The 20,954-nt window shown below is 40.1% G+C and overlaps 1 protein-coding gene across 1 annotated transcript; it reads right to left on the reverse strand.

Annotated features, from left to right (window-relative positions):
• Positions 1 to 316: 316 nt before the first annotated feature.
• Positions 317 to 17,124, reverse strand: LOC109922067 (surfeit locus protein 4-like). Its single transcript, XM_020522094.2, has 6 exons — positions 16,560 to 17,124; positions 12,993 to 13,179; positions 7,459 to 7,535; positions 6,371 to 6,414; positions 4,109 to 4,295; positions 317 to 2,326 (listed from the first exon to the last, which is right to left on the reverse strand). The coding sequence occupies exons 1-6, from the start codon at positions 16,608 to 16,610 to the stop codon at positions 2,060 to 2,062; spliced, it is 813 nt and encodes a 270-aa protein (XP_020377683.1). The 5' UTR covers positions 16,611 to 17,124; the 3' UTR covers positions 317 to 2,059.
• Between the last annotated feature and the right edge of the window lie 3,830 nt (positions 17,125 to 20,954).

Below are 20,954 nucleotides of genomic sequence, written 5' to 3' on the forward strand. Positions count from 1 at the left end.
CAACAGGCCAGATAGCCTACTGCTGCTCCTATTTCTTAAGTTGATTGGGAACAAGGCTGATGCGGAACTTTAAAGATCCTGAATTTCTTTTCATACGTCAATTTAATTTGAATTGTGAGGCAGCCAAGAGAGCACCTTATTTTCTTGACTGCTTCTCTTTTCCTCAAACACATTAGGTCACAAAGCATAGGCGTTTAATGAAAGTTAATTAAAACCATTCAAATAGATGCAATAATGTCAACTCCCTTTGTAGCTCATTGTGTATTGATAAAGGACTGTGGCTTCAGTTAGTCTGACAACAACACAACAAAAAGTGTAATTTTTCAATGCATTTAATGAGTCTTCAGCAGAACTGCAAATACAACCACAATGTCAAGACATTCAAAAAATAAATCAGCATTGCTTGCACTTACTGCTGCAAATTTAAGACATTTTTGTAGGAAACACAAAATTTATTTATAAAATGGTTGCGTGTTTGTAACAGATTATTTTTTGGCAATTTATGTATCCGAGGTATCAGTGAAAAAGTTACTGCAGGGTTGAAAGCAGCTTTAAAAAGCAAACTGTCAAGTTTTTGGAAGGATTGCAACTTTGATTTTACACGTGTTATCTGGAGCTTTCTCTCATTCCGTCCAGGATCGTGAACCAATTTCACTCCAATGAGAAGGCCAATAATGACAAGCCCAATGGTTACTAGAGAAGATCTGGCTGTCAATTTCTTTTTCTAAACCATCCTCACTCAAAAATAAATTACCTGACAGTCAATGGCGCATAGCCTCTTTAAAAAAAAAAGTGGGCCAGAGGTTAATTTCTCTCCAAGTTGGATAATTCCATTTATACTGATACAGAACATGGGCACTTTCAGACCAACTTAAGGAAGAGGGAACTATTCACTCTGTTTCCTCTGGGGAGGGGGTCCAAACAGGGGGGAAATTAACCTTAGAATTCTAATCAGGCAATTCAATAGCAATTGCCATCGACAGTTCAGGGTAATTCTTGGCAGAAAAAAAACCAATCCAAACTTTCAGCTTCAAAAATTTAGCTAATAAAACAACTCAGTGACACCAAACACATGGACAACTGAGGCCCACAATTGTTAAAGATCGAATAACAACAAGCAAAACATTGTCAACAACTCTAGCATTTGTATCTCCAGGATTATATCTGTCAAAATATTATATTATGAACTGTACTAACTTTAATTGAGTTCTTGACTGCTCGTTGAGCCAGACAGTGTACAAGTATTGGGTGCACCTTTGTTTCGGTCAAGCAGAGAAGTAATTTTGAAAAATAATGATTAAAAACTCACTTTTTTCAAATTGTTGTTTCAGGTTAGGTGAGGAATGGTACACAGGTATAGTTTCAAAGTTGCTGCCTGTACAAGAACAATTAAGCTTGAAACTCAACACATTAAAATATTGCTGTGCAAGGCACTTCAGTTTGTAGCAAGGCAGTTGTAGTATGACACCTGAAGGCTTACAAAATTTGAAAATTCCACTCATTACACCATTTAAGAGGATATCAAAATGAGCTGGTCCAATTTTTCAAAGGTATTCTGTTTTATTCATGATACAAGTTGGAATGGTCCAAGGTTAAAGGAATGTTTAATAGCCACATACTATTATACATTTGAATCAAGGTATGGCACTCTCAACATTCATTTCACCATCAAACCTCAGAATAATCCAACTTCTTGTTAAGTAAGCCTGCACACAGAAATTGATTAAATAGATTGTCTGAAACATCAAAGCCCAGAAAAGAGAAGAAATGTTCCCCATCTTTGAAGCAGTACCAAAGGTGCTGTAAAGAAATATTGTACCTGAAATGACTGCCTGGTAAATTTTGGCACTAATTTTAACATCACCTAATATTTAAATACTGGGAGGAAAAGCAAAACACTAAGACTGATGTGTGTGGTTTTTAATTTATGTATCACATGAAGGAAATCCTATAGGAAAATAACAATTCAGATTCAGACAGAAAGAACTGATACTGTAGTAAAAATAATTAAAAAATTACACAAATATATATATATTTATTCCTCTTCCGAAGAACCTCTTTACCACTTCTTCTTATGTTCATCCATCGAGACTCCACCAGGTCCCAGTGCTACAACTAACAGAAGGCCACCAATCACAGACATGGTTTGGAAAAAGTCATACTTTAAGAAGTCATGCATGGGCTTATAAACCGGGATTCTCCAAAATGGATTCTGAATCAGATTCAATGCAAAGAGCCAAATGACCAGTGTGAGAGCAGCTAACTTAGTCTTGAAACCAATCGCCACAAGGATTATCAAAGTAGTGCCAACAATATCTTGAAGAATCTACAAAACAAAAGTTTAATATGTATTTAGGGCTTATAGTATTTGATTTTTAAACAAGTCCTCTACTCCCCACTCAGCACTCAAAGGTATCAATCACACTGCAGTAAAATTCCATGGATACCAGCATCCCTTCTAAACTTTAAGTTAATACACACACAACTCAAAAGCAAAAAAAAAGGTGTTAGGAACAGTGCACCAGGTGACCATTCAGCCCTTCAACTCTATTTCACCATTCAAATAGATCATGGCTGATTCATAGCTTAATTATCTGCAACTTCGTTCCTGAACTAATTTTCTTGTCTAACAAAGGCCATCAATCTCATTTTTAACAGTTTTAATTAATCCTCAGCTACAAAAAAGGTCTCCTGGCTAAGAGGAGGTCAAGATTTCTATTACTCTTTGTATGAAGAAGTGTGTTCTGCCATTACCTGGAATAGCCTAGCTACAATTTTAAGATCCCAGGCAGTCCCTGGTTGTGAACGGGTTCTGTTCGAGTCTGTTCACAAGTTGATTTGTATGAAAATATGAACACATTGCAGGACAATATAAATGGAGCTGTTTGAGTGTGCAGGAAATGTTTGTATGTTGGATCTTTAAAATTATCCCTTATACCAGACTGCATTTGCAAACTGGATGTTTGTAAATTGGGGAGCCCCTGCATTACTCTTTGTTTGGATCCCCGGAAGGAAAAGCATGTATAATTGCAATAATTTTTAAAAATTCATCTTCAATTCTGTCATATAAGTGGAATTCAGGCAATCAGATCAGCCATGATCTTATTGAATGGTACAGCAGGTTTAAGGGATCAAAATGGCCTACTCCTGCTCCTATTATTTCAACATCGATGTTTAATTCTGAGCACTGCTCGTCACAGTATTCTGAATAAGATCTAACTGCAGCTTTCATATAACTAACATGACTACTGGCCTTTAGATTCCAATGGATTGTTTCCCTGTGAAAGATCGATAGCCAAGCTGGATCCTGTCCTTGTCCTGTATTGCCATCTGTGTGGTTGTTAACTTTCATGAATAAATCAGAGGACACAGACAAGGGTCACAACCTAACATTTTAGGTCATGAGCTCTGAGGCAGTATGGGATGCCCTGGAGCTCCAACCAAGTGACAGCAGCCATGCTTCCACCCTAACAGGTCTTTCATGCTTCTCAGAGGACCCCTCCTACCACCATGCTCTCACAGACTCTACCCAACTTGGCTCTCTCACGTCTCACTGAGGAAGCGCCACAACTTTCAAGCCTTGAAATGGGGGAAGCATTTATGAAACACCTGAAGAAGGACTGAGGCTCTGAAAGCTTGTGTTTTCAAATAAACCTGTTGGCCTATAACCTGGTGTCGTGGGATTTCTGCCCTTGTCTACCCCAGTCCAACACTGGTACCTCCACACTCTGGCTTCAATAATGATGGTGTACTCTAATCGAAACCCTAAGCCAAGAGCAGTACACAGCAGAGTACATTTATAAACTGCTGGTGGGAGATAGAAAGGGCAAGGAAAAGGGACAGGCAGAGACAAGATAGCACAATTAGAAGATGTTCCTCTTCAGGCCTCGGGCCAGAGTTTAAATCCGGTTGAAACGAACGGCATGAAAGACACTGAAGGTTACAAGTTAACTGAACCAACATTGTTGCATGATTGTACAGTGAGGGAGGACTGACCATAACACAGAAAACATTCAGGATCTAAATTATCTTCACACTGCAAGGTCACATACTGAACTAACATATCAGACGGCATTTGAAGTAGAGGATTTTTTTTCTTATCACTCACCATAAGCGCATTCATGGAGAAATGCAACAAAGTCATAAACATTAAGACAAGCAGAACACGGCCTCCCAACTGCATGTACTGCCGTGGGGAATTAGTGCCCATGCTAGGGACACCTGCGAACATGGTTTTCCCTTCAGATCGAGACTCAGCCAGCAGCAGCAGCAAGCCACCTCCCAGTGCAAGGTTCCTAAACAAGGAACAGATCAAAAGGGAGTCCAGGTCATTTAAGATTATGGATGAAATCTGGAAATCAAAATACGCTACTCTTCAAATATTGAAGACCACTAATCTACAACACAATTTAACACAGCATAGAATTAATTACCCTTTAGGTAAAAAAGGTTGAGCTAACACATACAAAAAGTAAGCTCTCACCTTAATCAGAATTTGCTTTACTGTCACATACTCACGTGAGTACAATAAAAAGTTTACAAGTCACCACTTACAGCACCATCTTAGGTACAAATGTACTGATTCTTAAGTAAAAATTTTTAGAAAAAATAGAAAAATAAAGAAATTAAAAGTCCAGCATTACAGACCTTGGTGCCATCTTAGTTTCAAAAGTACAAAATTGCAGGAATAAATTAGAAAAATAAAGAAATAAGCAGTTCAGAGTAATAGTCCTTCCAACACAGTCCACACCGGCACCTAGACTCCAGACCTCGCTGGGCTTTGCCTTTAGTTCATATTGGCCCTTAGCTCCAATCATGTTGGGCTTTACTTCAAGGCTGTCAAGGCCAGGAATCTGCACTGACACTCACTTAACAATATTTCGCTTTAATGTTGTTTTACTTTTAAGGCCTGCTTCCTCTAATAATGTAGCCAGTGCACCATATCTCCCCGCCATTACCTCCCCTGACTTTATTTCCTCCTTCGTTCCCCCCACTCCTCTGGTTTTTCCTCCCTAGCCTCCTGGCTGACCTTGCTTGCCTCTTTTACCTTAAGCATTCTCTTTTTCTTACTGTCATTCTGAACTTGCACTGACAGGCTCCACCAAGTAGCAGAGGTTAGTTGATGCAGAGATGCTCCATTTCTTTACATTGATTCACATCTGTCACTAGGTGGAGCCCAATCTAAAAATGCAGGCAAGTTTTTTTACAGCCACAATCATACAGCACAGAACAGTCACTTCTTAAAAATATATTTTAAAATACTGTATTTCTCTTATGGTGGAAAGGTTTCTTTTTATTTCAGCTAGAAATGCAGTGATGTACAGTGCCTCAGTGGTTAGCACTTCTGCCTCACAGCGCCACAGACCTGGGTTCGATTCCAGCCGCGGGCAACTGTCTGTGCGGAGTTTGCACACTCTCCCTGTGTCTACGTGGGTTTCCTCCGGGTGCTCTGGTTCCTTCCCACAGTCCAAAGATGTGCAGGTTAGGTGGATTGGCTGTGCTAAATTCTCCATGGTGTCCAGGGATGTGTAGGTTAGGTAGATTAACCATAGGAAATGCAGGGTTACATATTTAAGGGAGAGGGGTGAGTCTGGGTGGGATGCTCTTTGGAGAGTCGACTTGGTGGGCCGAATGGCCTGTCCCCACACGTAGGGATTCTATAAAAAATTCTACATGTGGTACAGTATTTCAATTTATGTTTTCTCCCTGGGCACAAAATATCCAAAGGAACCCTACTTTGACTTTAACATCAATTCCTATGTGAACGTTTGATGCACTTAAAGTAGTTTCAGTTAAAGTTACAATTTTCAATTATGCAATCACAACTTTAAGTGAGGTCTTTCCGAATATGTACTGTATACAGTACAAAATAAAATATAATTCAAAGATATCTAATCAAAATTTCTTTTTCACAAAATCTTGCCTCTTCTAATGACAATAGCTTCAGATTTCTTGATACCAATAACTCTGTTTCCTTCATCCAGGAGATCAATTTGTCAGCCTGAACAACAAACATCAATTGTCTGTGCACTACAACAATCACAGTCAAAAATTGCTCCATTCATCAACAACATACTTGCACGTCTGAGAAAATCATGAAAGAACAATCAGAAGCAGAAAATTTGGCTATTTTGGTAGCAAGTTCAGCCATGGTGGACGAATGACAGATTTAAAAGCTTTTTTTAAAAACGTCTACACATATTTGCTCCATCCCACGCTTACAACTGATTCAAAGTTTTGAGCGAAGGGTGAATGAGCTTGTTAAAGCCCTCAAGCTAAATTTTTAACTTTACCAACCCAAGGAATTATCAAAGATCCTTTTCACACGTGTAAGTTAATTTTCAGGACAGCAACAATTCTGGTCACATACCTCATAAGGAATTTCAGGTCCCAGAGAATACTATAAGCAATAGTCTGAAAAGAAAAATCATAGCAAATAAGTCATTATTTCCCCAAAACCATGTAGGTGACTGAATCAGATTATTACAGCACAGGAAGTAGCCCTTTGACTCGTGAGGCTGTGTGAATGCCTTCATCCTATTTTCCTTTCCTTTTCTGAAAAGCATATACCTCTTTTCATCAATAATTATCCAATTCTCTTTTAATAGATTGGAGATTCTGCTTCTATCACCATTTCTGGTAGGGTTCTAGTTTCATGTTTTAATAATTAGTCAAATTAAAAAAAAACTGTTGTGCCTTATACTCACACATTGTTCTTTCAATTATCTTAAATTTATATACTCCAGTTAGTGGTTAACCAAACAGAAATAAAATTCCATTCCTGATTTATCCTGACTTCAGAGAGTGTGGAAGTTATGCTGCTTTGGAGGAAATGTATTTTAAGCTAAGTATCTTGATATGAAAGTAACCATCATTTCAGCCTTTAGCTAGCTTTTGGATATTTATCAATCTCTTGCCATAGCTTTGGAGAGGGAAAGCAACATAAAGTATAGACCAAGCAAGAGGTCACTCAGCAGGGAGATAAGAATTAGAAATAGTGCACAAGTAACAGAGTGCCACAGCCTGTTTGGTGAACAGAAAAGGCACACAATATTGTGAGATGGAATAGAGAGCGATTGACCAAAATGGCATGTCACTGCTTCCTCCTCAGAGGACAGCAACGCTGTTTACAAACAGCACACACAAAGGAATTCAGTGCAAGCAGATTAAATTTGGGGAGGAGTTATTTCAAGGTGGACATGATAGACGTGGTAACAGACAATTAATAAAGGCCTCCGAGTAGAATAACCATCTTGTCTACAGTAATGGATCAGGAGTTAATACCACAGCACCCATGTATCAAGTTATTAATCTCAGACTATTCACCGTGAGGTAGTTCCAGCATATTCATATCTTTTCTCAGCAGGGAAGAAAAAACAGGGATGATGGAAAATTGCAAATTGTTGTTTATACAATTCAGAAGTAAAGGAAAAGTTTGTGGGCAGGGCTGGAATTTACCTGCATAGCAATGAGTACAAATAAACCACAGCAAGCATAAGGCACAAACTTCCGACTCAGCACTAGGATACAACCACCTGTAAACAAGAAAGACTGATATTAAAAAAATAGTATTAAAATTATCCAAAAGCTACATTCACAATAAAAGGGGACACTTTCAGGATCAACTCGCACCAAAAAGATACAGCAAATGTTAAGAACAGGACAATACTTGAGGGAGAACCTCTTTTTTTTTAAACCATATGGTCTTTCTGTAATGGTAAGCCACACAGCTGAATGGACCACTCATTTCTGCAAAGACAAAATGGAGAATGCACACCAAAAAATACATCATGAATTATCTTCAATCTTAAATCACCCAACGCTCAGCTTCTATTTTGAACTTGACATATCTAATTTGCAATCAGTCCAATAGTAAACTCCATCCTCTGCACTGTCACTTGCTTGCTGACATTGTAGCACTAATTTCACACTTACATCTGTGCAGATTGACTAGATTTCAAATAGTTCAGTTCTTCTTGTAGGCACAGAGCATAGACCAGAGCATGACTTGCAGGTTCTCCTCCAGCGCAGCAGCCAAAGAACAGCACAGAGTAGCTGGTTGCCAAGTACTAGTGCTAAATAAACTGGAGACATCAGCAGAGTGGTATGCTCACAGAAACACGGGATTGTGCCATGCTCCTTTCACAGATGTATCTTCTCTCTCAAAATCAAACTGATACACCTACTGATTGCGTTCATACAGTCAAAAGGTAAAACCCAAGTTACCTTGAATTTCCTTACAAGCCTGCTCAACACAAAGGACTCCTCAGACAGCACTACTGATATGTCAAATTTCTCAGCATCTGGTCTTTGGGCTGGAGCTACAATAAACTGATTGAAAATTCAAAAGCCTGGACATGACTGTGGACTAGACCCAACCACTCTCACAGCCACAGAGCACGAAAGCAAACAGACAGGCAGGAAAATATATCACAAGTCTCCTTTATGGTAATTATCACAATCTCTTCTGGCTCACTAGCTTTAACATGCCTGGCAATAGGAGATCAACCTGTGGCAGATTTAGTAAAATCTGAGCTAGTCAAGTGTTTCAGATAACTGTAAATGATTGACCAAGCTGCCTGGTTCATTAGGAAACATGGAGTGCTGGACCGGATGTTGGAGCTAGCATTCTTGATATTCAGCTCCAAACACCCCCGTCAGCCCATCTTCTATAGGGAATTGTGATCCCAATTGGACAAACAGCAGGAAGCTTACTAATCGTCCACGCTTATAAAGTGCTTTAGCTAGTGCAAGATTACAGGGGACATCTCACTTTGGGTGTTGCCAACTTGCACCCAGCTTTCTAATATTAGTGAAGTGCGGTTTATTGGGGAAGATGTGCATCAATACTGAGCAAATAGGAAGTCTTCTTGAATAGTCTTGTTTAAATGTGACACATTCTACAGGTGAACCACTTGGCTGACTGAACAAAACCTTAAATTCTTGTAGAAGATGGATATTTTTGTTGCATGTTTGGGAAACCCTTCACTGACACCTGCAAGATTAACTGGAATATCACAATACAATAAAATGAACATTTTGAATGAGGTGGTTTGTTAAAAATGTACATAATATAGCAAACTAAAGATTCTTCATCCCTCAAGTTCTCTCTCATGATCTGCAGATTTCTCAACCATCAAAAATATTAGGAAAGATATTTTGAGAGGGTTCTAGATGCTGATCACTATTTCTCATTATGATAAATACTTCACCTTCTGCCTAACATTCAACACTCGATGAAAACAACGAATAAGTGGCAAGTTCTAGCAAAAGACACCTTTCAGGTTCTACCCCTTTCTGGTCACATGCTCAAAAGATTAAACATTATCATGAAAAAATCTTTTGTTGCTAACTTATGTCAATTTAAATACTTTGGTATCTAAGAAATCAATGCTTTCCTTGTGTGTTGTGGCTTTAAGTTTAACAGGTTTGACAATTATTGAGAATGTTGATGATTTCTAATTCTTCTTCTGAGAGTCCAATAGCCTTTTATGTCAACACAAATAAAGAACAGTTTGGTAACATAGAACTTACATATTTTATGAGTTGGGAGCAGCAATTTGCCATTTGGCTCCTCAAGTCTGTTCTGCCATTTAATAAGGTTACACCTAATCCAATTGCCACCATAATTTCAACTCCAGCCTCCTCCCAATAACCTTGGTCACCAAAAAGCTATCCACCACTGCCTTAAAAATATTCAAAGATTTTGCTTCCACCATCTTTTGAGGAACAGAATTCCAAAGACCCCTCAAGACTGTGAAACAAAAAGAAAATGCCTCTCGTCCCTTAGGTGGGTGATGCCACATTTTGAAACAGTGACCCCCTAGTTCTGGCTTCTCCCATATGAGGGGAATAATATCTTTTCCACATCTGCCCTGTCAAGACCCTAAAGTTCTTGTTTTAATCAAGACACCCCTTACCTTTTTTTTTAAAAAGTTGAGTAGCTATAAACCTGATCAATCTAACTTTTCTATGCAAGAAAACTCATCTAGTCCAGGCATTAGTCTGAAACCTTCTATGAACCACTTTCAATGCATTCACTTCATTTCTTAAAAATGGTGATCAATACTGTATGCAGTATTCCAGATACAGTCTCAACAATGCCCTTTATAACTGAAGCCTAACCTCCACACTTCTGTATTCAATTGTGATAAATTATAACATTGTATTAGCTTTCCTATTTACTGGCTATACGTGCAAACTGTTTTGCTACTCATGCATAAGGACACTCTGGTTCCTCTCCACCTCAGATACTTGGAATATCTCACCATTTGGATAATGTGCTTCATTTTCATTCTTCCTGTCAAATTGACAACTGCACATTTTCCCACATTATATTCCATTTCCCAGATCTTTACCCACTCTTATCTTTGTAGCCTCTTTATGCCCTATTCACAATTTGCTTACCTACCTATCTTTGTGTTGGCAGCAAATTTAGCAACTGTATGTTTGGTATCTTCATCCAATCATTCAGATAATTTGCAAAAAGATGAGGCCCCTGCACTAATGCCTGTGGCACACCACTTGTTACATCTTGCTAACCAGAAAGTAACCCATTTATGAACACTATTTCCTGTTACATGGCCGATCCTCTGTGTACTCCTGCCAGTCTATTAGTCCCTACACCTTGAGATTTTTTTTTGCATTAACATTTTATGCGGCAGTTTATCAACGCGTTCTGGAAATCAATGCACAGCCACTGGTTCTTTTTTATTTACAGCACATGTTATGTCTTCAAAGAACTCTAGTAAGTTGGATTTGTAAAAGGAAAATCATGTTTAATCAGGTCAACTCTGCCCGATTGCCCTGATTTTTTCTAAATGCCTCACCATACTGGCTTTTGTAATTATTTCTAAAATTTTCCCAATGACAAACGTTAAGCTAATTGGTCTGTTGTTCCAAATCCAAATGTTTGGAATTTTGGAAAATAAGAACCAATACTGTCACAATCTCAAAAGTCACTTCTTTTAAGGCCCTAGGATGAAGTCCATCAGGAGTCAGGGACTTTTCAGCCTGCAGCTCCAACTGTCTTTCTTTTCTTAAACAATGCACAATTACAGAAGTTTGTTACTTTGCAGATGCATCAACTAATAAAAGGAGTTTGGGAGAATGAAAAGGTTGTCCCTGATGCAAAAAAGGGGAATCCTTGAAATAAAGAAATATCATGCCCTCCAAGCCACTTCTCCATAATCACTGATTGATGCTCCTTTGACAAACGGTTATTGTTTCCATCATTTGGCATGTTTTCCTTCTGGAATCTACCTTGCCACCTTGTCTGAATTCTCTTTTCCAGAGTAATTTCCTTCTGATTTTTTTATTTAGCTGATGTCATTATCCTATTTGCCAAATTTTCAGACATTTCACATTTGAATCTTATGATGTTATTCATCCAAACATTTCATTCTCTTCTCTCCTATTATATGATATTTTTTCTCCCTAGAACACACTTCTAACTAACAGCTCATCATTTTCTAGACATTTCCCTATTAGGCTAAAAACACTAAGTCAACATTTCCCTACCAAATGAAGATACTTCTTAGCTAAATTCACCATTTGATGTACTTTGATGAGCCATGCAGACCAGAAATATCTCTGGTTCAATTCCTGATCTGTGTTTGCTGACGTCGTTCAGACACCACAATGAACTACGATTGGGCTTTGTTAGAAACTGCTTGAGTTGAAGATGAACAAGAGTTGGCCTCCTCCCCACAAAAAAAATTAAAACCAAAGAAAGATCTTTGTTCCAGAGAAATATGTAAATCAGAAAACAACTGCAGCACAGCTCCCCAAGACTATTCAAATACAAAACAAAAAATAATTCGTTGTTCACCTTGAAAGACTTTTTTCTTACTCATTTATGAAATGATACTTGGACTTCAGGGGTTAAGTTATGAGGACAGAGTACACAAATTACATCAGTTTTCTCTAGAATTTGAGGTTTTTAAGATTTAACAGGAAAAGACAGGGTAGATAAAGATAAACTATTTCCACTGACTGGGGTTTCTAGAACCAGGGCATAACTAGGGCCAGACCATTCAGAAGAGATGTTAGGAAGCACTTTCAAAAAGGGTGGTAGATGTTTGGTCCTCAATGCTGGATCAGTTGTTAATTTTAAATCCCAGATAGATACATTTTTTGTTAGGCAAAGGTATTAAGGGATATGGCCAAAAGCACGTATATGGAGTTAGGCCATAGATCAGCCATAATCTCATTGAAGGGTGCAACAGGCTCAAAGAACTGAATGGCCTACTCTTGTTCCTAGGTTCCTATTCCAACATTCTTATGGGGGCATCATTAGCCAGGCTAGCATTTATTGCCCATTCCCAACTGCCCTTCACAAGTTGATGAGCTGCCTTCTTGAACTATCTGTTTGGTGTAAGCAGACCCACAATGTTGTTAGGGAGGGAGTGCCTAGTAACACTGAAGGAATAGCGATATAATTCCAAGTCAGGAAGGCAAGTGACTGAAGGGGAACTAATTGAAGTGGATGAATAACACTGGGATTCAATACATACTTAAAGAAAATCTATTTTATCCAGTGGGTAAATCCATATCTAGGCAGCATAATTTTAAAAACAGAGTTTGGCCGTTTATTTGCGTAATCAGAGAAACAGCTTTTCACACAATAAAATTCTGAACTTGCACCCTCAAGCTGTCAATGTTAATTGAATGGAAAATTGTCACACTCATATCAATAACTTTGTTAACTGGGGCATCGAGGGATGTTTATTAAAGGCAGGGAAGTGGAATTGAGTTACAGGTTCACCATTATTTATTATAATGGCTAAATGGATTGAAAAGCTTGAAGACCTACTCCAATCCTGCAAAGCCCAGTACTGCAAAGTATTACAATGTCACACAAAGCCTCTTGAGAAATGCTAAAGGGCCTGAAGATTTCAGAGGCAGTGTTGGGACTCTACTGTCACCACCTTTTTTTCCTGAATCATACTGCACACATTTTAAGAACCTCAATATACCATCCAATCACTCACCTAGCTGCCCGACCATATTAAGCAAAACAAACACGGTGGCAAGGAAGTTCCCACAATGCCAGACCATGTTGATATAGTCACACTGTTCATTCCATTGGAACCACATGCGAATGCCATCTTCCAAGAATGTGCTGATCAGACACAAGTGTGCAACATGAGGCAGAAAACGCTTGGTCACACGTAAAAACTGAAAAATAAACAGAAATTATGCCATTCTAAAGTCAAAATAAGCACATAAATCACAAATGTCAATGTGTTGTGACTGGCAGTTGCCTGCTTTTCTGGATTACTTCATTTCCACCGTACTAATGGCTGCTTTCTTGGTTTAACCCCTGGTTGAGAAATAGAAAATGTTGCACACAGTCTTTGATGAAGTGACTATAAAGTTCAGAGCTAACAGGGGATTATCAAACATTAGAGTTAGAGAGGAGTTATTTAGGTTTCATGGTCAAAACTACTAGAGCTTAAGGGACAGAGAAGCTTCACAGACTATAGTTTCACATTTCTGTCTTAAACGCAATAACAAAGGAATGTAGAACAGAAACATTTTGTGGTTTTCTGCAGCAAGGAAATAAAATATATCATTTTCTTTTGTAAGCAGTAATAAGATTACATCTCACCCAGGGCTTTGTCTTACACAAAGGTTTTGTGTACAATTGGAGTGTGGAATTCGGAGGCTGAACTGAATATTTTTCCACAACAATTAATCAAAATTCTAAACTCTTGTCAAGAGTCGCAGAATTAAAAAGGAACTCATGTTTGCTCTTGGTTAAAAGTACATCCATTGAACCAGCTAATCCACTGGAAATTGTTATAAATTATATCTACAAAAACAGAACTTGCACTATAAATTAATTCCAAAAATCAATGTTTTAACTAATTTTCAATCAGCAGCATCACTGCTTCAACATATTGTACAAAATGTACCATTCAGGCTGTTGAATCAGCACCCATTCTCAGGTGACCATTTACTAACATTCCTCAACCCATTTAACTTTAATTTTCAAACTACTTATCTACTAAGCAAGTTATGGATCAAATTTCTGTTAAGAACTGTTCTCTAACTGCTTCACTGATGATCTTACCTATAAACAGTGTCATTTGGTGATGGTTTCTTTGCAGTTAAGAGCAGAGAATGTAAAAATACCAATCAATCTGAAAACTGCTCATCAATTTTGAAACTTGACAGTTCACACTTCATAAACAATTTTACTTTAGGCACAGAATATCATGCACGTGTAAAATGCTCCCATTATAAACATGCCCCATTATGTAACAAAGAAATCACTCATAAATCCAATCATTCAGTATGAAGCAATCCTATACCCAATTTTCTGCACACTTCCAACTTGAAATTAGCTGCATATGTTGGGTAGTGAGTGTTGAAAGGTCATTTAATTCAGGGAAAATGAGCCAAACATCACAACTCAATCCTATGCTTACTTGGATCCATATACGCATTTTACAATAGTTGTTATTTAAATGCAATTTATTTCTTCCTTGCTTCTCAACACAACAATAAAACACTAGTATTCATACCTGAAAACTTCACAATTTGCTGCTTCATCAAATGACCTCCCCTTCACCATAAGACCAAAAGTGGGGATATTCGATGATGACTGCCCAACTTTCAACACCAGATACTGAAGCCGGCCATAGTCAAATGCAACAAAGTCCAGGATTGGGCTAACAAGTGGAAAGTAACATTCACGCCACACAAATGCCAGGCAATGACCTACTACAATAAGAGTTAGCGTCAATCTAACCACCACCCCTTGATGTTTAATTATGTTACTCATCAATCTCATCACAGAATCCCTACAGTGCGGAAACAGGCCATTCGGCCCAACAAGTCCACACAGCCCCTCCGAACAGCACCCACCCAGACCCATCCCCCTACCCCTTCCCTGTAACCCTGCATTTCCCATGTCTAATCAACCTAACTTACACACCCCTGGACACTACAGGTAATTTAGCATAGTCCGCCCACCTAACCTGCACATCTTTGGACTATGGGAGGAAACCGGAGCACTCGGCAGAAACCCACACAGACAGGGGGAGAACGTGCAAACTCCACACAGATGGTGGAATCGAACCCAGGTCCCTAGTGCTACCCACTGAGCCACTGTGCTGCCCTATTTCTGAATTCCCCCAAGATCAACATCCTAGAGGTTACCATTGACCAGAAATTTAACTGGACTCACCACATAAACACTGACTACAAGAACAAGTCAGAGGCTAGGAATACTGCAGCGAGTAACTCTCTGCCTGACTCCTTAAAGTCAGTCCATCATTTACAAGGCACAAGTCAGAGGAGTTGATGGGAAAATACTCCCCATTGCCTGGATAGATCAGCTCCAACAACACTCAAGAAACTTGACACCATCCATGACAAAGTAACATGCTTAACTTGCACCACATCCATAAAAATCTACTCCCTCCACCATCAACACTCAGTAATGGCACTATCTACAAGATACTACAGAAATTCAAAGATCATTTGACAGCTCCTTTCAAACCCATGACCATCTCCATCTAGAAGGACAAGGGCAACAGATACATGGGAACACACCACCTGCAAGTTCCCCTCCAAGTCATTCACCATCCTGCCTTGGAAATATAATCACAATTCCTTCACTGACACTGGGTCAAAATCCTGGAATTCCCTCCCTAATGTCATCGTGGGCCAACCTACTGCACATGGACAGCATCAGTTAAAGAAGGCCGCTCACCACCATCTTCTCAAGTGGCAACTAGATATGGGCAAAAAAAATGCTGGTCAGCCAATGTCCACGTCCCAACAGTGAATTAAAAAATTGCATAATCCAGAGTTGTACCATATATGCATTCATCCAATAAATCAAAGAACTTGGTCTAGCCAGAACAACATATGGGAAAACTGATCTATACTTGGCAAACGTGGCTTTAGGGCCCTATAAATAAACACAGAATAAAGTTTGCCTAACACTGAAAGATGGAACACAATCTGTTTCAATCCATGTCAATGGCACAAACCATTGAATCACTTGTTTTTGTGACTAAACACAACTGTCTATGCTCTCCGTCAGCACGAGGATTTATTAAATAATCATACACAAGAAATTAGCTGAACATAATTTTTAAAAATATAAAGCAACTTGGAAGCTTTTGGTAAAGTTTAGTACACTGGTTCATTTGTTAATACATTCTTTTAAAACATAGGTACGATGTTACACATTATGAAGGATCGTTAACTTTACGAATTAAGGGATTTATTCCTGATTTCCATTGACCTGCATTGGTTAACTTTTTTTTTTAACATTAAGAATTACTCAGTTGTGGTCTTTTATCCCACAGCCACAAAGGTGACGGATCCCGGCTCAGCATTGCGTCTGTCGAGGGGTCAACCCGAGTGTCGAGGTTGCTGTCCACCCCCTCCCCGCCAAACACACTAGGCCCGAGATCCCCCCAAGTAAACAACGGCGTTTCTCACACGATCACCAGGCCGACGGGACCTGAGCGGCGGCTAGGGGCGCACGGTCACCCTGGCTGAGGCCGGAGGGTGGGTGCGCGTACGCGGGCGGATACCTGGTCGGCGAGGTCCTCGGCGGTCCCCATCACATCGTCGTGAACCGACATCTCGGTGTCTCTTGCTCCGGGGACGGGATGGCGGGGGGGGGGGGGCGGGGGTGGGGGAAGAGGGGCGAAGGCGGGACTGCGCCGCGTGCCCGATTGCCACGTCTCAGCGCGCCGGGCAGCGGGCACGAGCCCGGTCAGCGGCGCGCAGAATCGGGGGCGGGAGGAGAGGGGGGGGGTGTGTGTTGGGGGGGGGGGGGTGGTGGTGGTGGCGGGAAGGTGCTGATGAGGCCGTGAGAGACCGTGAGGGAAACGGTCAATGAATACGGAGGAGAAAGCGGACGCGGAAGGAGCAGCTGCAGCTAACGGCGGGGAAAGCGGACGCGGAAGGAGCAGCTGCACCCAACGGCGGGGAAAGCGGACGCGGAAGGAGCAGCTGCACCCAACGGCGGGGAAAGCGGACGCGAAAGTGAAGAGGTTGCGGGGGGTGGGGTGGGGGTGAGGGTGAAGGAGGGAAGCGGACGCGATAGGAAGAGCGTGGTTCGGGAATGCGCGAGGGCTCAGGGACCATTGGGAAAGCAACACGTATATGGGAGTTGCAACTTAATACACTCAGTCAGCGCAGGGGCTGGCCACAGGAAGCAGCAGGGAATTGGATGCTGCGTTAACTTTGTGATGCGAATTGGCAGGGATGGATTGGGCAGTCTTACTGCTAGGGTTCGTCGGGAATAGGCGATGACTCGTACTTAAAGAACGTGTGCATGAAATGCAATTATTAATTCCCGTCTGGCGCAAAAATAAAAGAAGAAAGATTGCTGAACCGTGGCTCGCAAAATTAAATTAGGCACAGTATTAGATCCATAGTGGAAACGATAAAATTGCCAAAAAAAATCAGCAAACCTGAGGACTGAGAACAATTCAGAAATTCAGCAGAGGAGGACAAAATGTTAGATCAAGAGTGGGGAGATTGAATATGAGGGTAAAAATGTCGTGAACATAGAAACTGGCCATTAAAAGCTTCGTAAATATGTGAAGACAAAAAGAATACGAAGACAAAAAAAATACAAAGACAAATGTAGGTCACAACAGTCAGAAGTTGAGGAATTTAACATGGGGAACAAAGAAATGGCAGAAGAATTGGACATGGACTTTGGTTCTGTTTTCGCAAAAGAGGGCACAAATAACATTTTGAAATTTTGGACAACCAAGAGTCCAATGAAAGGGTGGAATTGAAGGAAATCAGTATTCATAAGAAAATGATGCTGAGGAAATTAATGGGGTTAAGGGCTGACAAATCACCAGGGCCTGGTAATTCACAACCCAGTGAACTAAAGGAAGTGACACTTGAAATATTAGATGCATTGGTGGTCATCTTCCAAAATTCTCTAGACATCTGGAGTAGGGTGCCCTTGTAAACAAGTCAATGAAAGTAGACAGGCAAGCGCAGCAAGCAATTAGGAAGGCAAATGGTATGTTGGCTCTGATTGCAAGAGGATTTGAGATCAGACGTAGGAGTCTTACTGCAGTTATACATGTCATTGGTGAGATCACATCTGGAATATTGCATGCAGTTTTGGTCTCACTACCTAAGAAAGGATATACTTGTCATTGAGTGAGTGTGGCAGTGGTTCACTAGGCTGATACCAGGGATGGCAGGAATGTTGTATGAAGGAGATTGGTTCCACTGGACCTGTACTCACTGGAGTTTAGAATGATGAGACAGGATCTGACTGAAAAATAAGAAATTTGTAAAATAACAGGGCTGAACAGACTGGATGTGGGGAGAATGTTTTTCCTAGTTGTGGAGTCGAGAACCAGGGAACACAATCTTAGGATACAGGGTAGCCATTTTGAACTGAGATGAGGGGAAAATTTCCTCTCTCAAAGGGTAGTGAACCCTATGGAATTTTCTATCACAGAAGGCTGTTGGGGCCAAGTCATTGAACTTTTTTAAGAAAGAGATGGATAATTTTTTTAGATTTTAAAAGCATCAAAAAGTATGGGGTGAAAGCAGGAGTATGGTATCGAGATACATAATTAATCATGATCATATCTAATGGTGAAGCAAGCTTGAAGGGACGGATGAGCTATGATTGCTCTTAGTTTCTGTGTTCTGTAAAGTATTGAGACACTGCAGCAGGTAGAAAACAAGCAGACAGTCAAGTGAGAGAAGACAAATACCTTTGTGATTTGGGAGGCAAACAAGTGATTCGATTAACTAAACAGAATTTGCTTTTCCATAGGACTTTCAAAGCCATTGGAAATCCCAGAGCACTTAACTTTGAAAGTGCTAAAATTACCTTATTTTCACTGTAGTCCTGTAGGATATGCAAAAAATGTGCACAGCAAGGTCCCACAAACAAGAAAGAATGCTGATCAGTTCTTTCAAACGTTGTTTGTGGAATAAATACTGGTCAAGACACTAGGGAGAAATCCCATACTCTTCTGGAAATAGCTCGCTGTAATCTTTATTATTCAGGGCAGTTGACACTTCAGTTTTGCATCTCAAATGAAATAATGCACCCCTCAATACTGCACTGGGATGTTAGCTTGGAATTTTGCATTCAAGACCTGAAATGAAAGTTAAACCTAGAATTTGGGATCCAGAGAGGAGAGTTTATCCAAATGAGACACCGCTGACACCATGATTAAGAGGGAAACGATTGTACTGAGCTGAGGGGAATTGTTAATCTTGGCAAGACAGTCTCTAAACTGACTGAAAAGCGGGAAAAATGCATCAAGTGAAAGCCTCATATAATATCTGATTTAGTAATGGAAGAGCATCTCACAGCTGGAATTTTTCCAAGTAGTAAACTTTTTCTCTTTACCATGATCTTTAATTCTTCAGTACGTGTATATTTGGGTGTATGTGCACTTTAGGCTGTGATAAACTCACATCTCTACCATATGTTTAACTACAAACCATAAACTTCTGATTAGAAGAGCCACTCAACCCGAAATGTTAACTCTGATTTCCCTACACAAATGCTACCAGACCTGCTGAGCTTATCCAGCAATTTCTATTTTATTTTCTGATTTACAGTATCCACAGTTCTTTCAGTTTTTATAAACTTTTGATTAGATGGTTTTTGAGTTATCATCTTTTTGAAGCTGTTGGTTAGCTTTCTAGTTTGGCACTTCTGTAGTTACATTAAAAAAAAAGTTTAATACCCAAGATCAACAAAATTGGACAATGGTTTGGACTACTCAATCAGCAAATATAAGTTCAAATCCACCATTGTATCTGTAGAATTTGAATTTATCTCTAACAAACAGGAAATAAGAAGTCAGATTTAGTAAAGTGACCATAATGTTATTGGATTATTGTTAAAAATCTGGTTCACTCATGTCCTGCCGGGAAAGGAACAGTTAATCTAGGTAAATATGAAATGTTGCGTTTTGGTAGGGCACTTAATAGTAAGGTCCTGGGTAGTGTTGCCAAACAAAAAGACCTTGGAGTGCAGGTTCATAGTTCTTTGAAAGTGGGGTTGCAGGTAGACAGGGTAGTGAAGAAGGCATTTGGTACGCTTGCCTTTAATGGTCAGTGCATTGAGTATAAGAGTTGGGAGGTCATGTTGCAGCTGTACAGGACACTTTTGGAATACTGTGCTCAATTCTGGTCTCCCTGCTATCGGAAAGATGTTGTTAATCTTGAAAGAGTTCAGAAAAGATTTACAAGGATGTTGCCAGGCTTGGAGGGTTTGAGCTATAGGGAGAGGCTAAATAGGCTGGGGCTATTTTCCCTGTAATGTCGTAGGCTGAGGGTGACCTTCTACAAGTTTATAAAATCATGAGGGGCATGGATAGGGTGATTAGTCAAGGTTTTTTCCTTGATGTGGGAGAGTCCAAAACTAGAGGGCATAGGTTTAAGGTGAGAGGGGAAAGATATAAAAGTGACCTAAGGGGCATCTTTTTCACTCAGAGGGTGGTGTGTATAGTATGAATTGCCAGAGGAAGTGGTGGAGGCTGGTACAATTACAATATTTCAAAGGCGCCTGGATGGGTATATGAATAGGAAGAATTTAGAGAGATATGGGCCAAATGCAGGCACATGAGTCTAAATTAATTTAGGATATCTGGTCGGCATGAACGAGTTGGACCGATGGTTTTGTTTATGCGCTGTACATCTCTATGACTCTATGCAACAGCTGTGCGATATTGCTTCTCTGTTGATTCCAGTACTGCACAACCCTGGTTGATTCTTACCTGCCATTTGAAGTGGCATGACTCGTGGGGATGGGCCACCTGAAGTTTGTGTCAATTTTGGTCTCCTTACCAGTGGAAAGACACTTGCCATAGAGGAAATGCAATGCAGGTGCACTAAGCTAATTCCTGAGATGGAGATAACAAGGTGTAGAGCTGGATGAACACAGCAGACCAAGCAGCATCAGAGGAGCAGGAAGGCTT

Source organism: Rhincodon typus, chromosome 38, assembly GCF_021869965.1.
Source record: "Rhincodon typus isolate 14 chromosome 38, sRhiTyp1.1, whole genome shotgun sequence".
NCBI lineage: Eukaryota > Metazoa > Chordata > Chondrichthyes > Orectolobiformes > Rhincodontidae > Rhincodon > Rhincodon typus.

Bases quoted from the DNA above. Each gene is read 5' to 3' on its own strand.
- LOC109922067 (XM_020522094.2), bottom strand. From the start codon at position 16,610: ATGTCGGTTCACGACGATGTGATGGGGACCGCCGAGGACCTCGCCGAC. The intron at 7,536-12,992 runs GTGAGTGATTGG...TCTTGTTTACAG, and splicing joins TAATATGGTCGGGCAGCTAG to GTGGTTGTATCCTAGTGCTG. The intron at 4,296-6,370 runs GTATGTGACCAG...TTCCTTGTTTAG, and splicing joins GACCTGAAATTCCTTATGAG to GAACCTTGCACTGGGAGGTG.